Here is a 23,028-nt window from a genome sequence, read left to right on the forward strand (position 1 = left end):
GAAAAGAATGCTGGGTGACAATACTGGTTCAGTTCATAACTGGAGTCTGCAAGAGAGCTTGGTTCATTCACAGCCCAGTTATGACCCCCAACTGGCCCTTCTCACACCTCAGGGACGTTACCTAGAGCATAACTACCCAATCGCTCCCTACCCTCTCCTCCCCGAAGTCCATCAGATACGCTGGGGAAACTGCCATGACAGTACAAAGTGCCAGGCATTGGCGGAAGGGCGGGGGAAAGAACGGCAAACATTAGGCATTCTCAAGATTGATATTCAAGCCAAGGAAAGGAGCTTCAGTGATGCCTCTGAGGCTTAAAGTCATCCAGTAAGCGAGGGCTTCTATTCTATCAATTGTGTGGCACTTTTTGCCTGTTCCTGCATCATGGAAGAGCCGAGGGGAGGGGGGTGGCTTTGCTGCTGCTGTTTGCCACGCTGGGGTGGCTGTTACATGCAGTCTTAAAGTGGGGCTGCTATTTGTGCTTTGAAACCTGGAAGGCAGAGTGCTGCCCTCCCATCCTCAGGCATGGCAGCAGACTTTCTCCTGTTCCGTTCTTTTGGCCATGGCTCACCACAAAATCCCACTCCATCTGTGCTAAGTAAATATCCTGTAATTGAGCTGTAAAACATCACATTCAAAACCCTGCTTCTGAACCCTGCTTATTCCTTTATTTCAGTATGAATTACTTAGAAGTAAATGAACATTATTGGGATCTATTGAGGATGATATAACGCTATATTTGAAGGCCCCTGATGAATCAAGGATCTTCTAAGCCTCTGCGTTATGGACTTGCAGAAGTGGAATGTCCCACCATTCGCTCTCTGGTTGTAGACCGTAGAATTGTAGAGTTGGAAGGAACCACCAGGGTCACCTAGTCCAGCCCCCTGCAATGCTGGCATCTTTTGCCCAATGTGGATCCTCTCTGCATCCTCCTCCTACAGATGGCTTTGAATTTTGCCACAGAATATTCATCAGAATAAGGTTCACGTATTTGGAGGGAGCAGCAGTGGGAAATAGCTTTGACACTGTTCATATCGGGACACCTTAACTGAACAGGGCTTTTGCTCAATGTTATGGGAAAGACAGGAGGGGCTACAGGCTGCTTGCTGTCTTGTGGTGGCTGCCTGTGGCCTGGGCCTTAAGCCGGAGGAAAGGTGGGCTCTTGTGCCAGGAGGGTGGAGCAGGAGGGAAGACTGTTTTTCCACGCACACACACACACACATCCCGGCAATCCCAGTGGGAGGGAAAGTAAGTATGCCAGCTTTTAATAGCTATGATGATATCTATAATAATGAATATTATTATATTTATTTATATCCCAACTATTTCTCAGTCTGGGACTTGAGGCAGCTTACACAGATAAAAAAAGAACAAACTAAAAACATTAAAAAGTAAATAATTAAAATGTAATTAAACACGAATAGAATTAAAATATTATAAAAAGATCCTTTAGAAACAGACAACAATAAAAACATCACAGCACGAGCCTTTTCCTCAAAAACAATTAGTTCCCAAAGGCCTGTTGGAATAGAAAGTTTTCCCTTTCTGCTGGTAGAAGGACAGCAAGGAGGGAGCCAGTCTAGCTTCTATAAGGAAGTGTTCTAAAGTCTGGGAGCAGCCACTGAGAAGGCCCTGTTCCACGTCCCCACCAAGCACACCTGTAAGGGCGGAGGAACCGAGAGAAGGGCCTTTCTCACAAGATCTCAGAGTCCAGGCAGGTTCTTATGAGGTTCTTATGAGGGAATGTGGTCTTTCAGACACCCCTGGTGCTTTTGTGCACTTCCTTCACACGTGTTCAGAGCTTGGATGTAAAATAGATGGAATTGCAAAGGACCAGTCAACAGCTGACTTACAAATTCATCTCAAAAATAGCACAACTTCAAGCAAATCTTCAAAGACTGTTAGGGCTTAGTTCTAGTTATTTATGAAGAGCAGTGTTGACTGACCTATGGCCATGGTGGCTGGGGCTGATAGAGATTTGAGTTCTGCAGCATCTGGGATGCCACAGGTTAGCTGTTTATCTGGTGACCCCGTCAACACACCATTCCATGTGTCAGCGCCTCTTGCTAAGGAGAGAGCTTTTGGCATCTCATACCTGCTGCCTGGTGGCGCTGTGGGTAAAACCTCAGCGGGTGGCGCTGTGGGTAAAACCTCAACGCCTAGGACTTGCCGATCGCATGGTCGGCGGTTCGAATCCCCACGGCAGGGTGAGCTCCCATCGTTCGGTCTCAGCTTCTGCCCACCTAGCAATTCAAAAGCACCCCTAACTGCAAGTAGATAAATAGGTATCGCTTTATAGCAGGAAGGTAAACGTCGTTTCCGTGTGCTGCTCTGGTGCCGGTTCGCCAGAGCAGCTTTGTCACGCTGGCCACGTGACCCGGAAGTGTCTGCGGACAGCGCTGGCTCCTGGCCTCTAGAGTGAGATGAGCGCACAACCCTAGAGTCTGTCAAGACTGGCCCGTACGGGCAGGGGTACTTTTACCTTTACCTTTACCTGCTGCCTGGAGCTCACAACTCTGAAGCCCTGCTTCTTTATCTCCAATATGTGTTGCTGGCTGTTCAAAGGGGAGGAAAACACACTCTGGATATGCTCAGAGACACTCTCTTTGTTATTACCTGCAGAGCTGAGGGTTGGCACAGATAATATATTCATGACAGGTCTGAGTTAATAATGTGGTTGTGACCGAGTCCTGACGATGTCATTTTCATTCTCTATTATAGTATCAAAAAATATCCCAGGAGCAATGTTTGATGCAAATTCCCATTAGAACGATTGTTCCCTACGAATCTAATGTTAACAACCGTCATTTTGTGGCAAGGAAAGAGCCCTTCAGCATTTTGCTGTGCTTTCTGCACTAAGCAGTTTAGCATGCCTGCTTGCAAAACTGTTGTGGCCGTTAAGTGGCCAATAATTTCCTCTCAATACACTGAGATTGATTTTTATGCCTTTCTTAATTATAAATGGCCAAGAGCAGAAAGCTGTGCAGCAGTAAGGTTAATGCAGAAAGCTGTTGAGTCTAGCATTCCTGACCTGAAGATTCACATTTTTAAAAGGGAAAAGGAAAAGGAAAAAGCAAACATCTTCTCCCCTCCAGTCTTGCCATCTTTCATGAGTTGGTACCTAATTTACACTCTATTTTTCTCATGTGACAACTGCAACAATCAAGTGATGGCGGAACTTTTACTAATGACACCATCTAAACCAGGATACGTGGGAAGGAACTGGTATTTGGCTCTGCGAAGGAAAACAAATGTAAAGCCATCCTTACTTTTTCTGTCTTTCTTTTTTTGTAGCTGCCTCTTGTGAGTAGGGATTAGGAAGAAATTAGTTCAGTTTTTCATTTTAATGCAAACCTACCTAACTCACACTTCCTGAACCAATGATCACACATTTACATTTAACACAGTTCCAAAGATAGACACGGGCACACTCTCAACACACACACAAACTTTAACATAACCACACACATAACATAACACACAATCACAGACACAACCACACCCATACAGAAAATTCAGCGTTGGGAACAAGCTGCCACCTCCTTTTTCCCTCTCGTCCGCCCCATTTGGGAAGCCCCACCAGTAGATTGGCGCATGGGATAAACATCTCTGGACAGGCTCCTCCACGAGGGAAGGGGAAACAGAGGCACTCATGGACAGCTGCTAGGAAAGCCACTGGATTTGGAGGCAGAGCTGCAGCCTCCTGGCAACTCTCACACAGCTGGAGTGTTCAAGCGATGAAAGAGGCTCCTCCTCCTTTCTTCTTCTTCTTCTTCCTCCAGTTGCTTCCTGCAGATAGCAGCTGAAATTTGTAGTGCATTCTGAAGCCACAAGAATAGTTCTGATTGCTCCAAAGATCCCAGCAGTGCTGCTGTCAGAACTGCTTGTGCTTTAAGAGGGAAGACTTGCCAGAGCACCCCCAAAAAGAAAACATAAACTAGCAGTGTTGGAGCCCTGCCCTTTCCCGATACCAAAAATCAGATGTCTGAGGCAGCTGCCTCACTTTGCCTAATGGTAGGGCCATCCCTGACTGTCCTAGATGGGCTCTCATGCTAATTTGTGTGTCACTCCCACATTCAAGTGGTTCTGTGAATTAGCCCCAGGATCTCTCAGGATTTCCCCAAATGAAGCTGAATGGCCATTTTGTGCTTTGCAGAATGTCAGTGGCAGTTCCGCTTGCCATGCTGGCTGCACAGAGCCACTTAATCGAGTTGTACATCTAGTAGGCAGACTCTGCGGAAAGGCTAAAATCTGAGAGCAGAGAGATATGCGCCTCCTTTCCAGTCTCATCGTCTAATTTGTCACTGCAAATGTTAAGGACGATGGCTCCAGGTGATGTGCAACATTTCTGTCTTAAGAGGAAAGGTCACTTAATTTCAAGTTTCCTGGCACTGATAGAATACAAAATCATTGCCCCAAGTTGTTATTCCTACTCATCGTGACTTTTTGAAACAAAAGTCTGTCAAGTGTTGTTAACTCCCTCTTTTACATGGTCTAAAATTTGCCTCCTTCTGTTAAAATCAAGCTCACAACTGTCACAATCTGTGATGGCCCTGACTCCCACAGGCTGCACTTAAACCTACCAAGAAAGATCTCTCCCTGCCCACTGCACTGTGGTGCAAGAGGAACGACCACCTGAAGAATCATCCCTTCCCCCACTGCGCTGCTGTGAGCAGGCCTGTCAGCTCTGGAGAGCCAAAGATCAAGCAGGAGGGTGGCAAATCCAGTGCAACAAGACCTCATTCAATGCTCATGCCCTGTAGAGTCATAGCACTGCCAGAATCTGAATCCAAACAGCAGCAGCAGCAGCAGCAGCAGCAGCAAGCAGCACTGTTTTGCCAGTGTTTTCCTTCCAGCATAAATCAGCAGTGCTATTGATTATATACATGGCTGTGGGAGTGCCCCTGTTCTGTGGGAACACAGAAAAAGGGCAGCATATGCCACTGAGCATGTGTTTCAACTTCCTTATTTTTTTAAGTTCAAACAGCTGCAAATATGCGCAGCCCCGTGGGCACTGCCTGCTGAAGTTTCCTAAGCCACTGGGGATTCCAGCAGCCTTGTGTAGCTGCTTGCTCTTCCCTGTAACTAGCAAGCACAGAATAAATCATGCCAAAATAAGAGTTCATGCAATTTGGATTACCTTGGCACATTTTCATTTAATATAGGCCCTGCTTATTCATCACCAGCAAGAAAGAGGCACATCACAAGAGTTATTTAGTAGTCAGGGAGAATCAGCGGCTCAATTCAGCATTGATATTATAGAGTTGGGCTACAAAAAAAGTACCCATTGCTTGGCTCTGCGTGTCTGGCTTCACCAGATTGATGTGAACAGGACTGCTCACTGCATCTTCAGCTCTTCATTTAATTTAATTTTGTTTGTAACTATGAAGTGGTGCCGATAAAATGTCTCTTCCATTCCTAGAGTTGGAGGCACCTAGGAGGTCTCCTGTCCCTCATCGCGGGTCTATTGTCCTATAATGTTAAGAGGGAACAGGGCAGGGGGCAGTAAGATTCCGAAAGACACTTTGCCAGCTTGGTCCAATACTTATATTTTCCTGCAATGAGGAAATATTTCAAAAGCTTGCCTTAAAGTGCAGGGTCGGGGTGGAGGAGGTGAACACAAGCTGTGTTGAAGTTGCTAAAAATGTCCTCTTAACAGATGTAACCAACTGAAAGGTTAGTCAATTTGCAGCCATGTGATCAACCAGAAGTTACCAGCACATGGGATTTGAAGCAGTTGTCAGATTGTAGGAATGTACCACTTAGCTTGTGCCCAGGGATTACATACTCACAGTGTCCATTCCCCAGGGATTGCCCCTATCTTCTCCTCAGACGCCCTCATAAATGTCTGGCCCCTTTTTGCTGCTGTTTTCATCTTCGTTAGAGATTGGGGTGTGTGTGTGTGTGTGTGTGTGTGTGCCAGTGCCATTTCAGAAAGTTTGAACACATGAAATAGTGCACTCACTTCCAATGCACTCACTACCCCCATAATCTATAGTAAATGTTGCTGGATGTTTCAGCTGAGCTATTCCATAGATCAAACCAAATCCATTTTGAGATTAAGCAATCCATTAAATATTCTATTATTTATAAGGAGTCTGATATTGGTCACTTTATTAACATGGTCTGCTACAGATGCTAGAGTAGTTTATTTACTATTGCAGGGTAAATAAATACAGAAAAACCTTCAGTTTATTTATTCTAAAATATACTGTATATACCATATCCTCCAGTGTTTCTCCGATGAAAAGAGGGACATCCTAAGGAAAAGTGGGACATTCCGGGATCAAATCAGAAACCAGGATGGCTTCTCTAAATCAGGGACGCCCTTAGAAAATAGGGACCTTTGGAGGGTCTGTCTTTGGGACTTGTAGGGCAAAAGTCAGGGAGCCCAACAGCAGGTGGCGCCAGAGTCAATGACAGGCAGAACCAACCAGGGTAGCTCTGTCCCCACCCACCTCCATGCTGAGTTGTACAAGTGCAGCACCGAGGTGTGGGAAGAGGAAGCTGGTAGGCAGTGCAAAGCAATGTAATCCCTATTATTTATCCCCCTTTGCATGGGAAAAACTGTGCTCAAGCTCTGTCCTGTTGAACTGTAGTTCATGGAGCTGTAGTTTTATATCAGTGGAATGTATGTTTTTTAGAAGTCTTTCTTTGGAATAATTGAGAGATTGATCTTTATGGTGCCTTTAATCCTCCTGAGTGCAGTCTGGCACTGTGAGATTGTTCCAAGCATTCTCTTCCATTTTCCTTTGCCCAGCATAGGCTGCATTCCAAAGGGAAGGGGCTCCTTGGCAGCCAAAACACCACTGAGTTCACTGGGATTTATGTAACTCTGACTACAAGTCATAGCTTATATATCACAGACTCTCCAAGTGTCTCCATTTTTCAGAGACTGTCCCGGATTTACAGAAGCTATAATCCTGGAATGTCCAACTTTTCCTTAAGATGTCCCTATTTTCATCAGAGAAATGTGGGAGTTATGTGATCCCCAAGCCAAGGATATAAGGAACTAAACGATATTTAGAGGACATCTGAAGGCAGCCCTGTATAGGGAGGTTTTTTAGTGTGTAATATTTTATTGTGTTTATATATATGTTGGAAGACGTCCAGAGCGACTGGGACAACTCAGTAAGATGTGTGGGATCTAAATAAATTAATAATGATAGAATAGGACATTCCTATTTTCACCAGAGAAATGTTAGAGGGTATGATATCAGAGCTCACAGACATGTAAATGTACATGTAAATAGAGATAGTTGCAGATTATATGGGGGGGGGGGGAGTTGTTTTGTTTTTCTCTCTCCATGCTGCTTAAATCAGCAGACGAGAAATGTTACAAAATGAGCATTTTGCCATTAGATTTGAATGACAGAAGAGCTCAACGTAAGCAGAAATTCTGATCTTGTGGATTGGTTCTTTCTGCATATCCCTGACTTAGTCATAACAAGAACAGAAACAGGTTTTTTTTTTGGGGGGGGGATACACTGCTGTGAATAACGAGCACTGCCAAATTGCCTGTAACTATGCGTTCAGTTAGATTACTTAAATTCCAGTGAGATTACTGTGCAGGGTTCCAGGAGTTGGGCAGAACCCATCAAAAGTTACATCTAGTTCTCAATCAGGTGACAAATATGTGCAGATTTTTTTCATTAACCCCCCCCCCCCACCACCACAACAACAATCCTCCAGTGTGAATCATAACTTGAGCTGGTAAATTAACTATTTCTGTTCTAAGTCATGTGTCCAGTTATGTCCCCCCCCCGCCTAGTAACCACCCAAACACTTCCCTACCCCCAAACCCCTGCCACCCACTAGTGTAACTGGCTGCTCTTGCTGCTCTGGCAGTGAATAAGTCTCTTTTTTCCTTCCTCTCATTTTTTATTTTTACAAATTTTAATGAAGACAACCTAGAGAACATGTATAATATACTCATATAGTACAGATAAGTAAGTACATATCTATAATCCTCAAAATATCTGTTGCTCTATCAATCATGGCCGCTTATGATAATACAACTTACCATCATTATTGTAATAGACCTCTATCCTATCTTAGAATATTCCCAGGCCTTCTTCCTCTAGTTCCTGAAGCACAGCTATGAGAAGTGTCAGTTTTCCAAGAATTACCAATGTCCATAAGACATCCTGGGGGGGTCAGGAGCTCTAGAATAGCTACGTTTTCTAGTCACTACATTAGTTACTGGTGTAGCAGGACTTCAGGAGCCACATAAGAAGTGGGTGTGGAGTGGAACCCCCCCTTCTTTTAATTCCTTTACTCCCACCAGAGTTTTTGAAGCAAGGTAGGTGGGTAGCAACAGGGAGAAGGTTAGGAGCCCAACTGGTGAGTGGGTGGGTTGAAATAAGGGTTCTTGAAGACTGGGGGGAGGGCAAGTGGAAGGTGTTTGAGCATTCTCTGGCTCTCCCACCCTCTAGGTAGAAAACTAACATATCAGGGCAATAAAAAAGCTAGCACCTTCCCTTTGACATGCTATTTTTCATATGTACTGTAGCAGTTTTATCTGGTAAGGAGGACCAACGCATTGTGTGAGCCACCGCATAAAGTCTGGAGTGGTCAAGCCCAGGAAAAGGTTTAGCACCTCACTGAAGCCTATGTTTTGACCAAGGTTCATTGTAATTAATGTGTAATTAAGTGAATAAGTCCCACTCCATTGCTTCCAATAGGCAACTAATGCCATAAGTGTGACTTAACGTCTGCTGCAGTGTGCTCATTGTTCCCCACTACCATAACAGACCCTCCAAGGGTCCCTATTTTCCAGGGATGTCCCTGATCCAGAGAAGCCGTCCCAGTTTCTGATTTGATCCCAAATGTCCCACTTTTCCTTAGGATATCCCTATTTTCATTGGAGAAATGTTGGAGAGTGTGGAATTATACGACCCCCGAGCCGTCTGAAGGCAATCCTGTATAGGGAAGTTTTTTAATGTTTAATGTTTTATTATGTTTTTAAATATGTTGGAAGCTGCCCAGAGTGTCTGGGGCAACACAGTAAGCTGTGTGGGATATAAATAGTAAAATTATCATTATGGAATGGGACGTCCCTATTTTCATCAGAGAAATGTTGGAGGGTATGCCATCATCAACAACAACAACAACTGGCTTTTGTTCTTGCCATTTTCCCCCTGCAGTGGGGACGGGGAAGGAGGTAACATAAAACTGCCTCCTTCTCTTCCCCCTCCTTCCCCCTGACCACCTATGCAGCTATCAACATCCCTTATCACCCTTTAGGCAGGTTGAGTGGGTGTGCACCGGATTCTGCTACATCCCCAGTAACTTCAGTGGGAGCCAGTGTGTTAGTGAGGAATGAGGGTGGGCTACCATTTGTGTAGTTTCAGTCTTAGGTCTTAGCAAATTTCAGCTTGTTGCCATCACACTACAATATAGATAAAACCAAAACACACTGACAGTGAAAAACTTCCTGGCCACTGCATTAATCACTTGATGCAAAGACTAGTGGAGAGAATCATGATGAAATATCAGACAGAAGAAAGATGTTCCATAGGCAATCTCTCATTGACTCTATAATTAAAGTTGTAAATTATCAAACTTGATACGGACTTTGAAAATACTGTTCCTGTATCTGCCTTCCAAGGCTCACTTGAGATTCTTGCTGATATCTGCCAGAGCATTGCTTGTGCAAGGAGCAAAAGGCCAGGTGTGGTTGCTATGTACATTTATTTCAATAGGCAACAAATATTTATATGACCTCTGCTTTTAGGGCATTGGCAGAAATAACAGTAAATAATCATTTATTCCCATGCATGGCATTTCTATAGTTTACCAAAGCTTCTTTCTTAATTTACTTAACAAATATAAACTTCCTGCTCATTACTGAATTAATTTAAAATCAACATGTAAGACACAAATGAGCTGCCCATATCTGGCACAGAAATCCTCAGGATGCGAACAGAGTGACCTAAGTGACCTAAGACCTCCTCAGAGAGGCAGTGTGGCCTGACGTGGACGGGTGGATCACTCAAGTGACTGGGTCTTGTGACCTTCAGTAGGGGTGTTGAAGCCATTGTGTGTTACAGAACTGGGCAGAGATAGGACATGTTGGGATAAGGGGGGTGGGGAGAAGTGATATCTTGCTCACCTAACACTGAGTAGGAGTAGCCGTATTCTCCCATCTTTCTAATAATATGACTGTCTTGGGGCTCAGGCTACTTTGCATGCTGCTTCACCTATGAATATTATCTATGGCATCCCAAGGCAAGCTCTTGGGTGTTCTTCCTTCAGCTTGATAGAGTGTGCCCCAAAATTAAATCAAGAAAGTTCTCTGGTGCTTAAGCACTGCCTTGAGGGAACTTCAAGGTTAAAAGATTTCACTTCACAATAATACCACGGAAGTGTCAAGTTCCAAGTGACCTCCAGTCCATTCATCCAGCTAGTGGGTTGGCCATATATCTACTTCCTAGGTTAGGCCAGTTGTCACTCTGTGGCATCCAAAGTTGGAAATTGACATTTGCATTGCAACTGCTGTATGTTCTGCTCCAAATAATTCACCTTGCTTGGCCCTGCTGCTTATCTCCTGATCCATCCTCCTCTGGGTGCACACTCGTCCTGCTTCAGATGGATAGTAATCCTGGTATTTGCTTGCTCAATCGAATATCATGAATAGGATGCCCCCCCCCCCATCTAACCTGGGTCTATGTCTGTCTGCTGGCCAGGCTGTAAAAACTCACCCCAAGCTGAATTTTCCCAAACTGAAAGAAGATGGGAGATTCTGACTTGCCCCTTCATTGTGAGCACATCTCCTTCTCATTATTTCACAGGGATATACTTGCAAAGCACCACAGATCCATGGGCCAATCTTTCTGCAACTCGGACATATCAATAGTTTGTGTATTCATGGTTGGTCTTCTTCACCACCACCTCCCTTAAATGATACTTTTACTCCTTGATTCTTTGTAAGAAGTTATATAACCTTCAGAAAGACCTTTTTGGAAAGTTCCAAGTGTGATGATGACAAGCACATAGAGCCCACTCATGCACTGCCACTCCTAATTTGTCATTAGAGTGCCTATTTGTAGTTTAATGTGGGTTGGCTGCCTAATTGCGCTCTGTGTCTTTAATATTTTGCCTCAGGCTTTGTGAATGTTAGCATAATTGAGAGTGAGGAAGTAGAAGCTTGGGGAAGACTCAGTACTCTCTGGTTATATGGCAAATAGCTGTGTGCATGGACAGGTATGTCCACCTGGGCAGACATTTCATGCCATCCTAATTGTAAACTAATGTGGAGATTCCTCATGTTTTGTGGTAAGCCAATCCATAGACTCCCCACAGACTCACTTCCGTATTAAGAGTCTTGGATTAAGTGATGTTTCCCAAATGGAGCGTCTCCCATCTCATTCTTGCAATAATCCTGCAGCTGCTGCTCCCTCTTTCTGGAGTGTGTGGCCCAGCATTTGAAGGCACTCTCCATGCCCTAAGCTTCAGCAAACTTTATCAAAGTTTCCTCTCTAAAGAGACTGAGTGGTAGCGAGACAGAATGTTTGGATACCAGCAGCTAAGCAGTAACTTCAGCACAGTCTTCATGTAGCCCATTTGATAGGCCTGCATCAGTCCTGCCAAGCACTAAGGAGAATTTCCTCACCACCAGTTGGTACAAATGTGTGGCAAATTAGTTGTCTCTACAGATTTGGTGTCATTTGCAAAGATCAAACCTGTTTCATCTGATCAAAGATTTCATCTGATTGGGAAATGCAGTCTACAGCAATCTTTGGAAGGGTGGAAATTTCAAAAGTTGGCTTGCTTCCACTTTCGAGTTTTTACTTGGTTATTCAGACGCTACACTTCACACTTCAGTGTACTAACTGACATTGTTTTCTTTCTAATAGTGATAACTTTAAGATGATGGCCAAAGTGATATTTGTTTAAAGCTACCAGGTCTAACCTACTGGCAGAGAGTAGTAAAGCTACTAATGCCTATGGGGATGGAATATGAAAATATTTAGGATCTCTCAAAGTGCAGTGTCCAGTCACCAGATTCAGGCAGGTGGTCTGACGCTGTCAAAAATAAATTAAAAAATTGTCCAGTAGCACCTTGGAGACCAACTATGTTTGTTCTGGGTATGAGCTTTTGTGTGCATGCAGTATCTGAAGAAGTGTGCATGCATGCAAAAGCTTATACCCAGAACAAACTTAGTTGGTCTCTTAGGTGCTACTGGACAATTTTTTATTTTATTTTTTATTTCAGTCACCAGATAATACAGATGGTCCCTTCCCTTTATATTCAGTTTCAACAGCAGCAGCTTCATCAAGGCCAGTTTGGTAAATATAGATTGTAAAGCAAGTGGGGAACCTTTGCTGGACTACAACTCCCATCATCACTGACTATTGGCCATGCTGGTTGGATTTAATGGGAGTCAGAATCCAACAACATATGGAGGGTCACATATCCCACACTCCTATTGCAAGGCATCTGACTGCTTTCCCATTTTATTGTAAATGAGTACCTGATCCATCCAAGATGGGTTCATCATTGGTCTATACAGGTGTGGGACTAACATCCTCAGGTATATAGGCTATAGGAAATGGTCACCTTGTTAATTGATGTTGCAGGATGATTTACGGTGATATCCTGATCTAGCAAAGGAGACCTTAAGAATGGCCATCTATGGGATGAGGCTCATCCATGTACTGTTGAACTTAATGTGTGGTAGATGAACATCATTATCAGGGCGAAATAGTCACGTGCAAGGCAGATCACCAGAGTAGGATTAGGATATGAGTCTCTAGCAGAATTAGAGAGGAGATATTATACTTACTAGGGAGTAAGCCCCATTAAATACAATTGCACTTGTAAGTTTCCCAGATCCCAATGTAATTCATTGTCTGCTAGACTAAACTCAACTCTCCATAGCTTTTTCATTTCCCTGCCAAAATTATTTCTGGGATGGTTCACAAGGTTCAAAAATATTTTGAAAACCTTTGAAGAATGAAAAGATGTTTCGGAGATGTTTTAGCTGCCATTTGATTATATACAACTGTTGCAGGATAAAGAAGACCCTGAAAATTTGGGAGGACAAGAGATGAGAGAAGACTTCATTCACTTCTCTGAAGAGTTGTTTGGATCCCTGGGGAAATCCCGCTAGAAACAAACAAACAAAAAAGTCAGCAATTACTTTTTTAAAAAGGAAAAAAAATGTGATGTGGATCAAATATTAAGCAACCAAATTTGGGGATTTCAATTCTCACCCACCCCTGAAATGTACTACTCATTACTAGTGGCAAAACATGACTCTTGCAGTGCTTTATTTACAAAAACCTGTTTCATCTTATCAGAGATTTCATCCAATGTAGTTAACAGCATCCTTCTTTCATGATTGTAATCAAAGAAATGTAACCAACTGTTCATTTCTGATCTTATACTTTTCATGGTGCTATGATGAAATCTATAGTGGTCTTCTCTCAGTACTACTCCAGCAATTAGTACTCATATTGAATCCCTACCTGATAATATACTAAATAAAGCTACCGTCACCACTTTATTCCCACCCCATCCCATTTACATTATTCAGGTAATCCAAAGAGATGGAAAGATCACATTGAAATGTCAGCTGCTAGGATTAAATGTGGGGAGTGGTGACCAGATGGCAAGGAGGACCGTGCTCCCGTACCTTTAAATATCTCCTCGGCTATTAAAGGTGCCCGGGCCCTTCCCCCTTTTCCCATTTGGCTGCCATAGTTAGATATTGATGACTTAAGGAAGTGATGCAGAATAATATGTGAAAAATATCAGATGATTCTTTCACTCAATTTGTTGTTGTTGTTGCAGTTAATACTACCCCTTGTATATTGTGAGCCTTTACAAGCACAATAAATTCATTATTATATCTACAATTGCCAGAAAATAGTGTCAGAAAATAGTGCATTCACTTTTCACACATACAGTTGTGAATGTTTATGTTTAGGTGATTGTCAAGATTCACTGGAGTATGACTTGAGTTTGCAGGTGTACAAAAAGTCTGCTTGGGCTTATCAACTTTCAAATGTCAGTGTTGACATACACCAAAGTTTGAGCTGTCACTGTTACATATATGTGGAATCAAAGTTGAAGAAGATGGTCTTGTAGGGCACCTTAGTCAAACTTGACTTAGGAAACAGATGGTGAAGTACATGTGTGTCCCTATCACATTTTTGCTCTCACTGAGATGATAAAGCTGTCTGAACTATATCACTTCAAGTTGCCAGATGGACTAAACTTGCAGGAGGCTATTAGCTTACCTGGGAGTGAGTGCCATTGAACTCAATGGGACGTTCTTTTGTGGAAATAGGCATTGGGTTGTGGTGTCAGATTGGAGTAATGGTAACTAGACATGGTAGCTAAAAGGAATCTTCAGGATTGGAGGCAATATGCCTCTGGATGCTCCTCAGTACCAAAAACAGTAACCCTTCCACACCAACATGTCAGACATGAAGGTTTTGGCCTAGCCTCTTCCTGTGTACTTTACTGGGCAAGGACTTTTTGTGTATGGAGAAATGTTTGCTCATGTTGAGCCCCCACCTGAGTTTGAAGTTGTACAGACCAAAACAGGCTTCCTCAACCCCCAGGAATCCTCCAGATGTTTTGAATAACAACGCCAATCAACATTGACCATCCCAGAACTTAGAAGATACCAGGCTGGAGGATACGAGGCACAGACTGACCGCCTCATTAAGAACTAGGCTGCAGATGTGGTCAAAATGTGTGTTTCTACCTAAAAGTGGACAAGGTAGGAAAGAAATCCACAAGCAGGGATTCTTTCCCCTTGACTTATAGAGGCTTACTGAGCAGTTGTCTGGAAGCCCCTGCTTTAAGTACGGTATAATAACTGGCTGGCATTGGAAGAGAGTAGTGGAGGGTGTCATTTGGGCAGACCAGATTCAAAAGAGGACAGGTCTCTGACACCTTAGGAAGAAGAAGAGTAAGGGAGCTTGAATCTGGGTTCCCTTAGCCTTGTGAGGTATATCCATTCCAAACAATGCAAGATTGATGATACTGTTAGGAAGATCCAGTGCCACTGGAAACAGACCAATGGCTCACCCAGTCCAGCATCCATTTCCCCACCGTGGCTTCTTTATATATTGAAGCTCACCTTTGTAAATGGTCTAGAGGAGAAAGGAGCCATCCTTTCTAAATGCTTAGATTCAGTTGTACATCTTAAGCCTTGAGGTGGGTATGGATGCTGGTTCATCAAGCATTTTGTTTAGGCGAAGCTGCAGAGTTGCTTTGCTTTTGATTCAGGACATATTTAATTCTCTCTTATTGGGTTCTCCATAAGGGAAGAAAAGAGAATGTGGAAAAGGAATCCTAGTATGTAAAGTGCTGAATGTTTGATCTGGTCTTTTTATATTAAATTGAGACTTTGCTGAGTGAGGGGTGTAATAAAGCTATGAATTAAATATTACAGCTAAGTGAGTTTGGCAAACTGAAGATTAAGAAGGCACTTAAAAGTTTTCTCTGTGTGTTTCCCACCCACTTCCAGCTTCTGTGTCTCTGCTATACTCATTAATTCTAAACCAGGGATAGTCTTTCTCCTCTCTTCTCTCTCTCACACTCTCCCCCCCCCCCACTACACCCACACACCATTTAAAATGAGATCATTACTGAAATCTCATCCTGGACATTACCATATGTTTGAGTAGTGCTGAAGCGTCAAAGTCTCTCATCCATGACAGCCATAGACTAAGTATTTTCATATTATGAACCCTTGAATTAGATATGATGAGAAATTTCTTCCACCTTCCACTTCAAAGCAAATTAAGCTATCTTGATGCATTTGGATGAAGGATCTGCACTGTCTTTTAGCAGCAATCCTATAAGGAACCTCATTGAATTCAATGAGACTTACGTTTGAGCGGATATGTATAGGATTGCACTTTTAATTATGTAAACGTTTTTGCACCTTTCTTTCCCTTTAAAGATGGGTTGTGAAGCCAGTGGGCCTCCAGATTTTGCTCAACCCCAGCTCCCGTTAACCCAAGTCAACATGGCCAATGGTCAGGGATGAAAAGACCTGTAGCCCAGTAACATTTGGAGGCCCCCAGGCTCCCCAGCCCTGCTAAGCCCACTGGGTTATCCAATTTGGTGCCCTCTAGATGTTGATGAACTACAACACCCATCATTCCATGGGGCTAATGGAGGTCCAGCAACATTGGGAGGAGCACCAGGGTAAGCTGCCCCTTACCCAATGGTATAATGTATTGGCTTGCATCTAGAAAAGATGTATTCAAATCCTACGTATGCAACAGCTATGTTGATAGTAATAAAAAATTTAGGAAGTCACATTTTATACACGGCAGGCTGAGGCTGATGAAGTGATTTCTTGTAGACTGTGTTTAATCCCCAGCACTTTCATAAAACTCACTGTGTAGGACTTTGGTCACTCACTTCACGAAGTGAGACACTGAGCAGCGTGATTATGATTGAAATGCTTCTTATTCATTTGGTGGCATCAAGGTAAGACTTTGTAAGTCTTCTGTGGACTTCTCTAACAGGTGAGGTGCTCTCTGGAGCTACTCTGAATGATCTTGGAGGGTCAAAGTACTTGGAGCAAGCCTGATACAAGGAAGGAGGGGCAGCACTTTCCGGTGATGGACTGTGCCCAGAAAAATAGACACATTAAACTTTGGTATTTTGCACAGGATAACTAGGGCCTAATGGTCACAGAAACCATTTTTTTCTCACTGTATCTGATAAGAGCATGCTGTCTTGATTATGAGTACAACCATTAGAGATATGTTTATGTGTCAAGTGAGAACATGAACACAGTATAATTCAACCCAGCAGCAGAAAAGTTGCCTCAAGTCAGGAATTGTTGGCTGTGGACAAGGTTAACAAAATTTCAAACTGAGCGGGTATCACTGAGGTCAAGAATGCTGGCAATTTCCCTTGGCCTCATCTTCTCGCTTTAGCACAGTTCCTTTGGTGACAGAGGAACAATCGGGCCTGGCAGAAATCAACATCAGAGCACTGAAGAACTATTTTGCCAGAGGCACCAACAATTTTCAATGACGCTTCCAGTTGGAAGAATAAAAGAATGTCAGGCACACTCTGGCGATGATTATATTGTTTTATATTTCACCTGGACTCATGTTGAAGAAATGCAGTTGGTTTTGTAGTTCTGCTGCTTCTCTCTGTGTTACGCACATGTCACTCTTTCTCTGCCTTCCAACCCCACCTCTTCTCCCAAAAGGAATCCTGTGTGTGGTCTGTCATGTTTCTCCTGCATTCCCACATCCCTCCAGCCACAAGCTGTACGTATCTACTCTTCCCACATTACATTTGCAGACACAGGAGTGATTTGTAGAAGCAGGAGTGATTTGTAAATTTCTAGGGCTAATCACAGCCATTAGGGAGCAAAGCCTGGGAGGTTTTCTGGATGATTTTGTTTAGAGAAAAATCACCCTTAGGTGTTTTTCATGTCTGGCTGCAGCTAGGAATATAAGAAGCCACCTCAGACCCATTGGTGGACTTCACTCAGTAGGGTCCATCCTGGTGGGCAGTGGCTCTCCGGGGCTTCAGATAAGTGGACATTTCCAGCTGCATGTTGAACCTGGGACCTTCAGCTTGTGAATTGGGTGCTTTTCTGCTGAGCCTTTTGATTCTGACATTGCCCCATGCACTAAAATGCCTCTGTGCTCATCCTTTTTCCACACAGTGATTTACACATAAGGATGCAATCCTAAAGGGGGAGGAGGAATCCAAAGGTGGTTCTACTCCCTCATGCAAAGTCCTGCTGGGCTTGAGCCTACAAAGCAGAAGTGAGGGTGGAGGAATGTTCTGCATTCTTCTGTCCATTAAAAAAAATAAAAAATTGTTGAAATGTTTCCCCTCTCCTTGCTCCCAGAAGAACAGGTCAGAAATTTGCCCTAGTTTGGGATTCCAGCCATTTCCCAGCATGCCTCCAGGGTTCCCACTTTCTTGGGCCTTCAGAGCGCTGATGTGTTATTTATTCAGAAGTATATTTATATAGCACTATTTCATAAAATACATCAAAGTGGCTTCGAACCAAAGTAAACAACCATATAAAAAAGATCAAAATATGTTGGAGAAGCTGGCACTATTCCAGAGGGATGCCAACATCAGATCCTTCCAATATCTGTCTTTGACATCAGAAAGGTGGATCTGATTCAGCTGGTAGCCTTTGGGGATAGCCTCCCAAGGACAGTAGGAATGTAGCCTAATTCTAGTGGCTTTTCCTGTGATACTGCTGTTTTGTCAAAATCTATTACAGCTCCCACTAACCCAGTCAATCTCTGTGCAAGTTTTATATTGAAAATCCCATAATTCAGATATTGTCAGTGTGAGAAGTCTTTAGGCTGTCATCAGCCCCAGCCACCATCGCCAATTATCAAGAAAGATGGGAGTTATAGTAGTCCAGAAACATTTGGGAATTCACACTGGCTATTCCTGCCATAGTCCATTGCAGTGAAAATGAATGTGGATTTTGTCATATAATTCCAGCCATTTTTGTCAAGATGAATAAAAATATTTACACTGACAGAATTCCCCCCAAAGCTTCCAGTTACATAGTGTTCTGTCGCATATCAATAATGTGCTAAATTGCCATTCATCTGTGTGTGTGTGCACATGTGGGGAGAAAGGGGGAGGGCTCCTTTCCATCCTGTCTTCCCACAGTGTCATCCTAATACCCTGCCCCCTGATAGTGATCCACAAACCACACTGAGAAAGAGAGAGAACATGCTTTGTTTATTCCACTGGCGAAAGGCTTCCAGAATAAATAAAACCGTCCAGGTATACATGCACACCTTCCAGAGAGTAGAGAGAATGTTTCCTAATTAGAGTTGATGTACTTGGTTTAAAGAAGGTTTCTGCCTTTTATGTGCTCTCCTAATGCATGTAAATCTCTGCTCAGGTTTTCAGTTGGCATCATTTCAGCCTTAGTTACACTCTCCTCCTCGCAGTGAGCTGTGTGCCTTGTGATATGTATACAGCAGCATTGCTTTTTGACACTCTCCTTTTCAGATCAATACACATCTCTGTGGAATGCAGTACTTTCTCATTTATGATCTAAGCAAAACCCTGTACCTCCTTCCTTTTCCACATTTAGAAGCACCAGAAGAGTGAGAGAGCTCAGAACTCAGAGTAAGCCATCCTGCTGATTGATTTTGGTCAGGGAGCGATGTCGCAGTCAGCCGTGTTTCAGTCTGGGAGGAACACACTGTATCTTTGAAATCAATGCATTTGCCTATCTGCATCTCTGAAAGGAGCCTCGCAGGTGCTGGCTAGCCTGAGCATTCTCGCTGCGCACGTTTCCCTGGGTACAGTAGCCGCATGAGTAACTCTTGCCCACATGAGGAGCCCTCTGAAGTCAATTAGGCGTCTCACATGAGCGGCGATTGCTTGTTTGAGTAAGCTCTATGGGATGCAGTTTAATGCCCAGGAAAGGAAGCAACGGAATGGAAGCTGCCACTGCCACTCAGAGTCAGATGCCTGGCTCAGAACTGCATAGTAATTGCAGGTGTCCTCCCAGGTTACAGACCAGGGCAGCAAACGCCAAATATTAATGAAAGAATTTAGTTTTCTTTTATTTGAGGCACTGCACTTAATTTGCATAAGACTCCTGTGCTGTGATAAAGCTGCAGGCAAAAGGCTTGAGAGATAATTTTCAGTTACCTTTCAAGCAATGTCAATGCAAACAAGAAATGCATTACAGGAAATACAGAAACGTAATTATTAGAGAACTGAAGGGGGAAATGTGATTAAAAACAGAGGCCTGCCTTTGGAACTAGGCTGGTGTTTTAGCATTTCAATATTTTTAAAGTTTTTTTATTGGAGCTGTCTCTTTTGTGGATGTTACTCCACTAAAAGATTTTAATCAGGGACTTGAGCCACTTTCCTTTGACAATGGGAACCTGTGTTTCAAAGGGCTACTACTTTAATTTCAAAAAGTATTGTTGACATTCAGCAGGAAAACTCCCCACTTTGTAAAATGCAATTAAATAGAGACTTCTGAAGATGGACAGTGTCTCTTCGGAATGACAAAGTCATGAACCAATGTGATGCTGAAACCTTTTGTGGACCACAAACTTTATGGTTGGTGGGCTTAGTATTGCCCATTTGTGCTGTAGGAAGTTGACGTTCTCATGGTTTCATAAAGGAAAAACTGAAAGTTGGGGAGTATCTTTTCCTGAAGTTGGTTGGATAAAAGAGACCACATCCTGTGGCTCAGTGGGCCAGTTCAGTTCTCTATCTGACCACAGTGCATCCCGGGAGCCCTTGGGCATGTCATTATCTCATGGCATGTCCTACCTCACAAGGTAACTGAGGGAAAGGATGAGAGATCTTAACTGTGAAGCACAGCGTACACTTTAAAAGGTCTGTAGAACAGTTGACTTAAGGTTGAATTTCCCTTTGTTCCCCTATAGAATTTGGCTACAATGTCAAATTGCCAGCTAGCACACGTTGTCATGAATCAGTAAAAACTAAGATCATGATCCAGAATGAATGAAGTCCCATTAATTTCAGTGTGAGAATCTCCCTTTTTGAAATCAATGGATCTTTAATGTTCTTAAAGTTAACTAGGCTGTTCTCTAAGCTTCTAACCCCAGGTGATGTAAATTATGATTAATGAATTGGGGCATGATAGTTCTTTAGACCAAATTAGGATACAGTATGTAAAGTTGTCATCTGAGCTAAGGATTAGGGTAGTGGAGTGGCATATTGGCTTACACAGCTAAAGACCATGATAGTGGATTCATGATAGTGAATCTCACTGCTCTTGCCCAGAGGTGGACCTTTTATGCTCTACCTGATAGATGGAGGGTAACACCCTCTGAAACTGGCAAAGAGCAGTCAGTGGCAAAGCATAAAGAACACTGCCTGCTGCAGGTAAAGAATGGGAAAGGCAAGTATGAGAATATCATGGCATCAAAGGGAAATTAAATATAATCGTAAAGTTAAGAAAACCTCTTTCCCAAACAGCTATGAGAATATTCATGGGAGACATTCCATTTCCCATAAAAACTAACATGCAGATAGTTCCTTTGTCTCAATGCATAAATGATATGCTAAGAACCAATCCATTTGGCTGCAGTAGCTGAACATGAATTGCAGGGAGTTGGACTAGATGGCACTTGGGATCCCTTCTAACTCTACAGTTCTATAATTCTATGTGGATCTAGCCATTTCTGCCATGCCAACCCTTGGCATTTATTTCAAGGCGGCTTGTAGGAGTATGGAGAAAATTGCTGTATCCTGCATGACAGGCTATTGCACTTGGAGAAGCCACCATGCAGCGGTATTTTAAATGCTAACAGTTCTTAGCATTTGTGCAACTATAAAGGACTTTGCACACATTGCATTTCTGTGATCCTTACAACAACCCAGTAAAGTTTGGAGATTAAGGCAAGAGACTGATGCCACAAAAGAATGGCTTGCCTGAGGCCATCTTGGTGAGCTGAAGCAAGGTTCAAACAGCTTTGGAGTTGCTGCGCTACATCAGCTGTGCCACTGGTTCTGTGTGTGCGTTCGGTGCATATCCTCCAACATATCATAATCATAATAGGAACCTGCTTATAGTGACCTTTTCCCATACCTTCATGGATCACTGTTTGAGTCCTGCTTCCACCCCCCTGCCTGCTTTGCACACGGCTGGTGGCTCTCCTCTTCTCTGCCTGCCGTATGCTGCATACAATTACTTTGCTATCACCTGCCCTAAGCCATTTTAAAAACCAAAAAATGTGTTTGTTCTGCTGGTTAAAGATATGCTAGAGAAACATAATTGACTTACTATCAGATATCAACAGTTCAAAATGAGTTTCTCCGGAATTTGAAATTGCAAGCCATTCACGTCATGGTGTCTTTGTGTTCACATATTGCAAGATTCCTTCCTCCTGCCCCCAACTCAGTGATTTCGCTTTCAATATTAATCACAATTAATTGGAAGCAGGCCCCATTTAACTCAATGGGACCCAGTCTGAGAAGGCCCGTGTGGAGGTTTGGACTCCAGCTTCCATCTGCCCCAGCCAGCACAGTCAAGAATGATGGGCATTGTAGCCCAGCTTGGAGGGTGCCAGGTGGGGAAGGCTAATCTGCAGTATGGAGTTGAAGCCTGGAGAATGGTAAGCCTGGCAGCCCAGGGCCAGACAAGGGCTATGTTCACCCACCCACTTTGTTGCTCTGCATCCAGTACACTCCTGCTGCTGGTTTGAGAAGGGATATACACACAATGTTGGTCACAGCCCATATATATCCTGTCATTTATTGGGGAAATACTGTCTTTTAGGAAATATGTTGCAAACCATTCTTTGAGCCTTCTATTTTGCGTTGGGAGAAAATCTCCCAATGGCTTCCATTAATTATCAGGATCCAATATATGCTTTTTTAAACATGCTGAGTGCAAAAACACATTTAATATCACATCTTATTCTGGCCCCTCACTAAACAAAATATTGAACAGGGATCTTAAAAAACAAAATGGGGGCCACAAAATGGGGAAAGGTATCCATAATCAGGGTCTGCCACTGATAAACAGGAACAGAACTGGGATGTTGTTAAGCATTCGTCTTGCTGCCTGACAACACATTGTGCTGAATTGGTTACAAGTGCTGCTTTGGGTCATGCATAACTGACACTCTGATAACCTGGTATTCATTAAGAAGTTGAATCAGTCTCCCCACCGGCAATAGTCAGCTGCCATCCAGTGAGACCTGACTTTGCCAGTAGCAAAGGGAGCTTTTTCTCACCCAGCTCTCTTTAATTGAGGCAGACTGCAGTGGCAGTCAGAGAACACAATGCCAACGAGTAAGAGGCATGGGCATAGTAACGAATCATACAGAGAGACAGAACGGAACACAACTGCAGCAAAGAAAGAGAGAGAGAAAGAAAAGCAGGGTTTCATTGTTATTCTCTCTGCTGTCTGTCACAGTGCTCTGGAATTCAAAGCAACACCCCCCCCCCCAGGTGAGATGCTAACTGACTGCATTCATAAGGAGGATTAAAAACCCCTAAACGCCAATGATAGCATGAGTCTCAACTTTACATATCAATTCTGGGATTTCTG

The 23,028-nt window shown here is 43.3% G+C and overlaps 1 protein-coding gene across 4 annotated transcripts in view; it reads left to right on the forward strand.

Annotated features, from left to right (window-relative positions):
* Window positions 1–23,028, forward strand: part of VWC2L (von Willebrand factor C domain containing 2 like) — a 103,393-nt gene that overhangs the window by 40,043 nt on the left and 40,322 nt on the right. The window contains exon 4 of one of the 4 annotated variants that reach the window (XM_083400135.1): window positions 13,015–13,827. The exons of the other annotated variants lie outside the window; for them this stretch is intronic. Coding sequence (XP_083256261.1) covers window positions 13,015–13,019 — 5 coding nt within the window. The 3' untranslated portion in view covers window positions 13,020–13,827. Of the gene's footprint in view, window positions 1–13,014; window positions 13,828–23,028 lie in introns of those variants that run through there. 4 annotated transcript variants of the gene reach the window in all.

The sequence above is a fragment of the Podarcis tiliguerta genome (assembly GCF_965153285.1).
Source record: "Podarcis tiliguerta genome assembly, chromosome: 1".
NCBI lineage: Eukaryota > Metazoa > Chordata > Lepidosauria > Squamata > Lacertidae > Podarcis > Podarcis tiliguerta.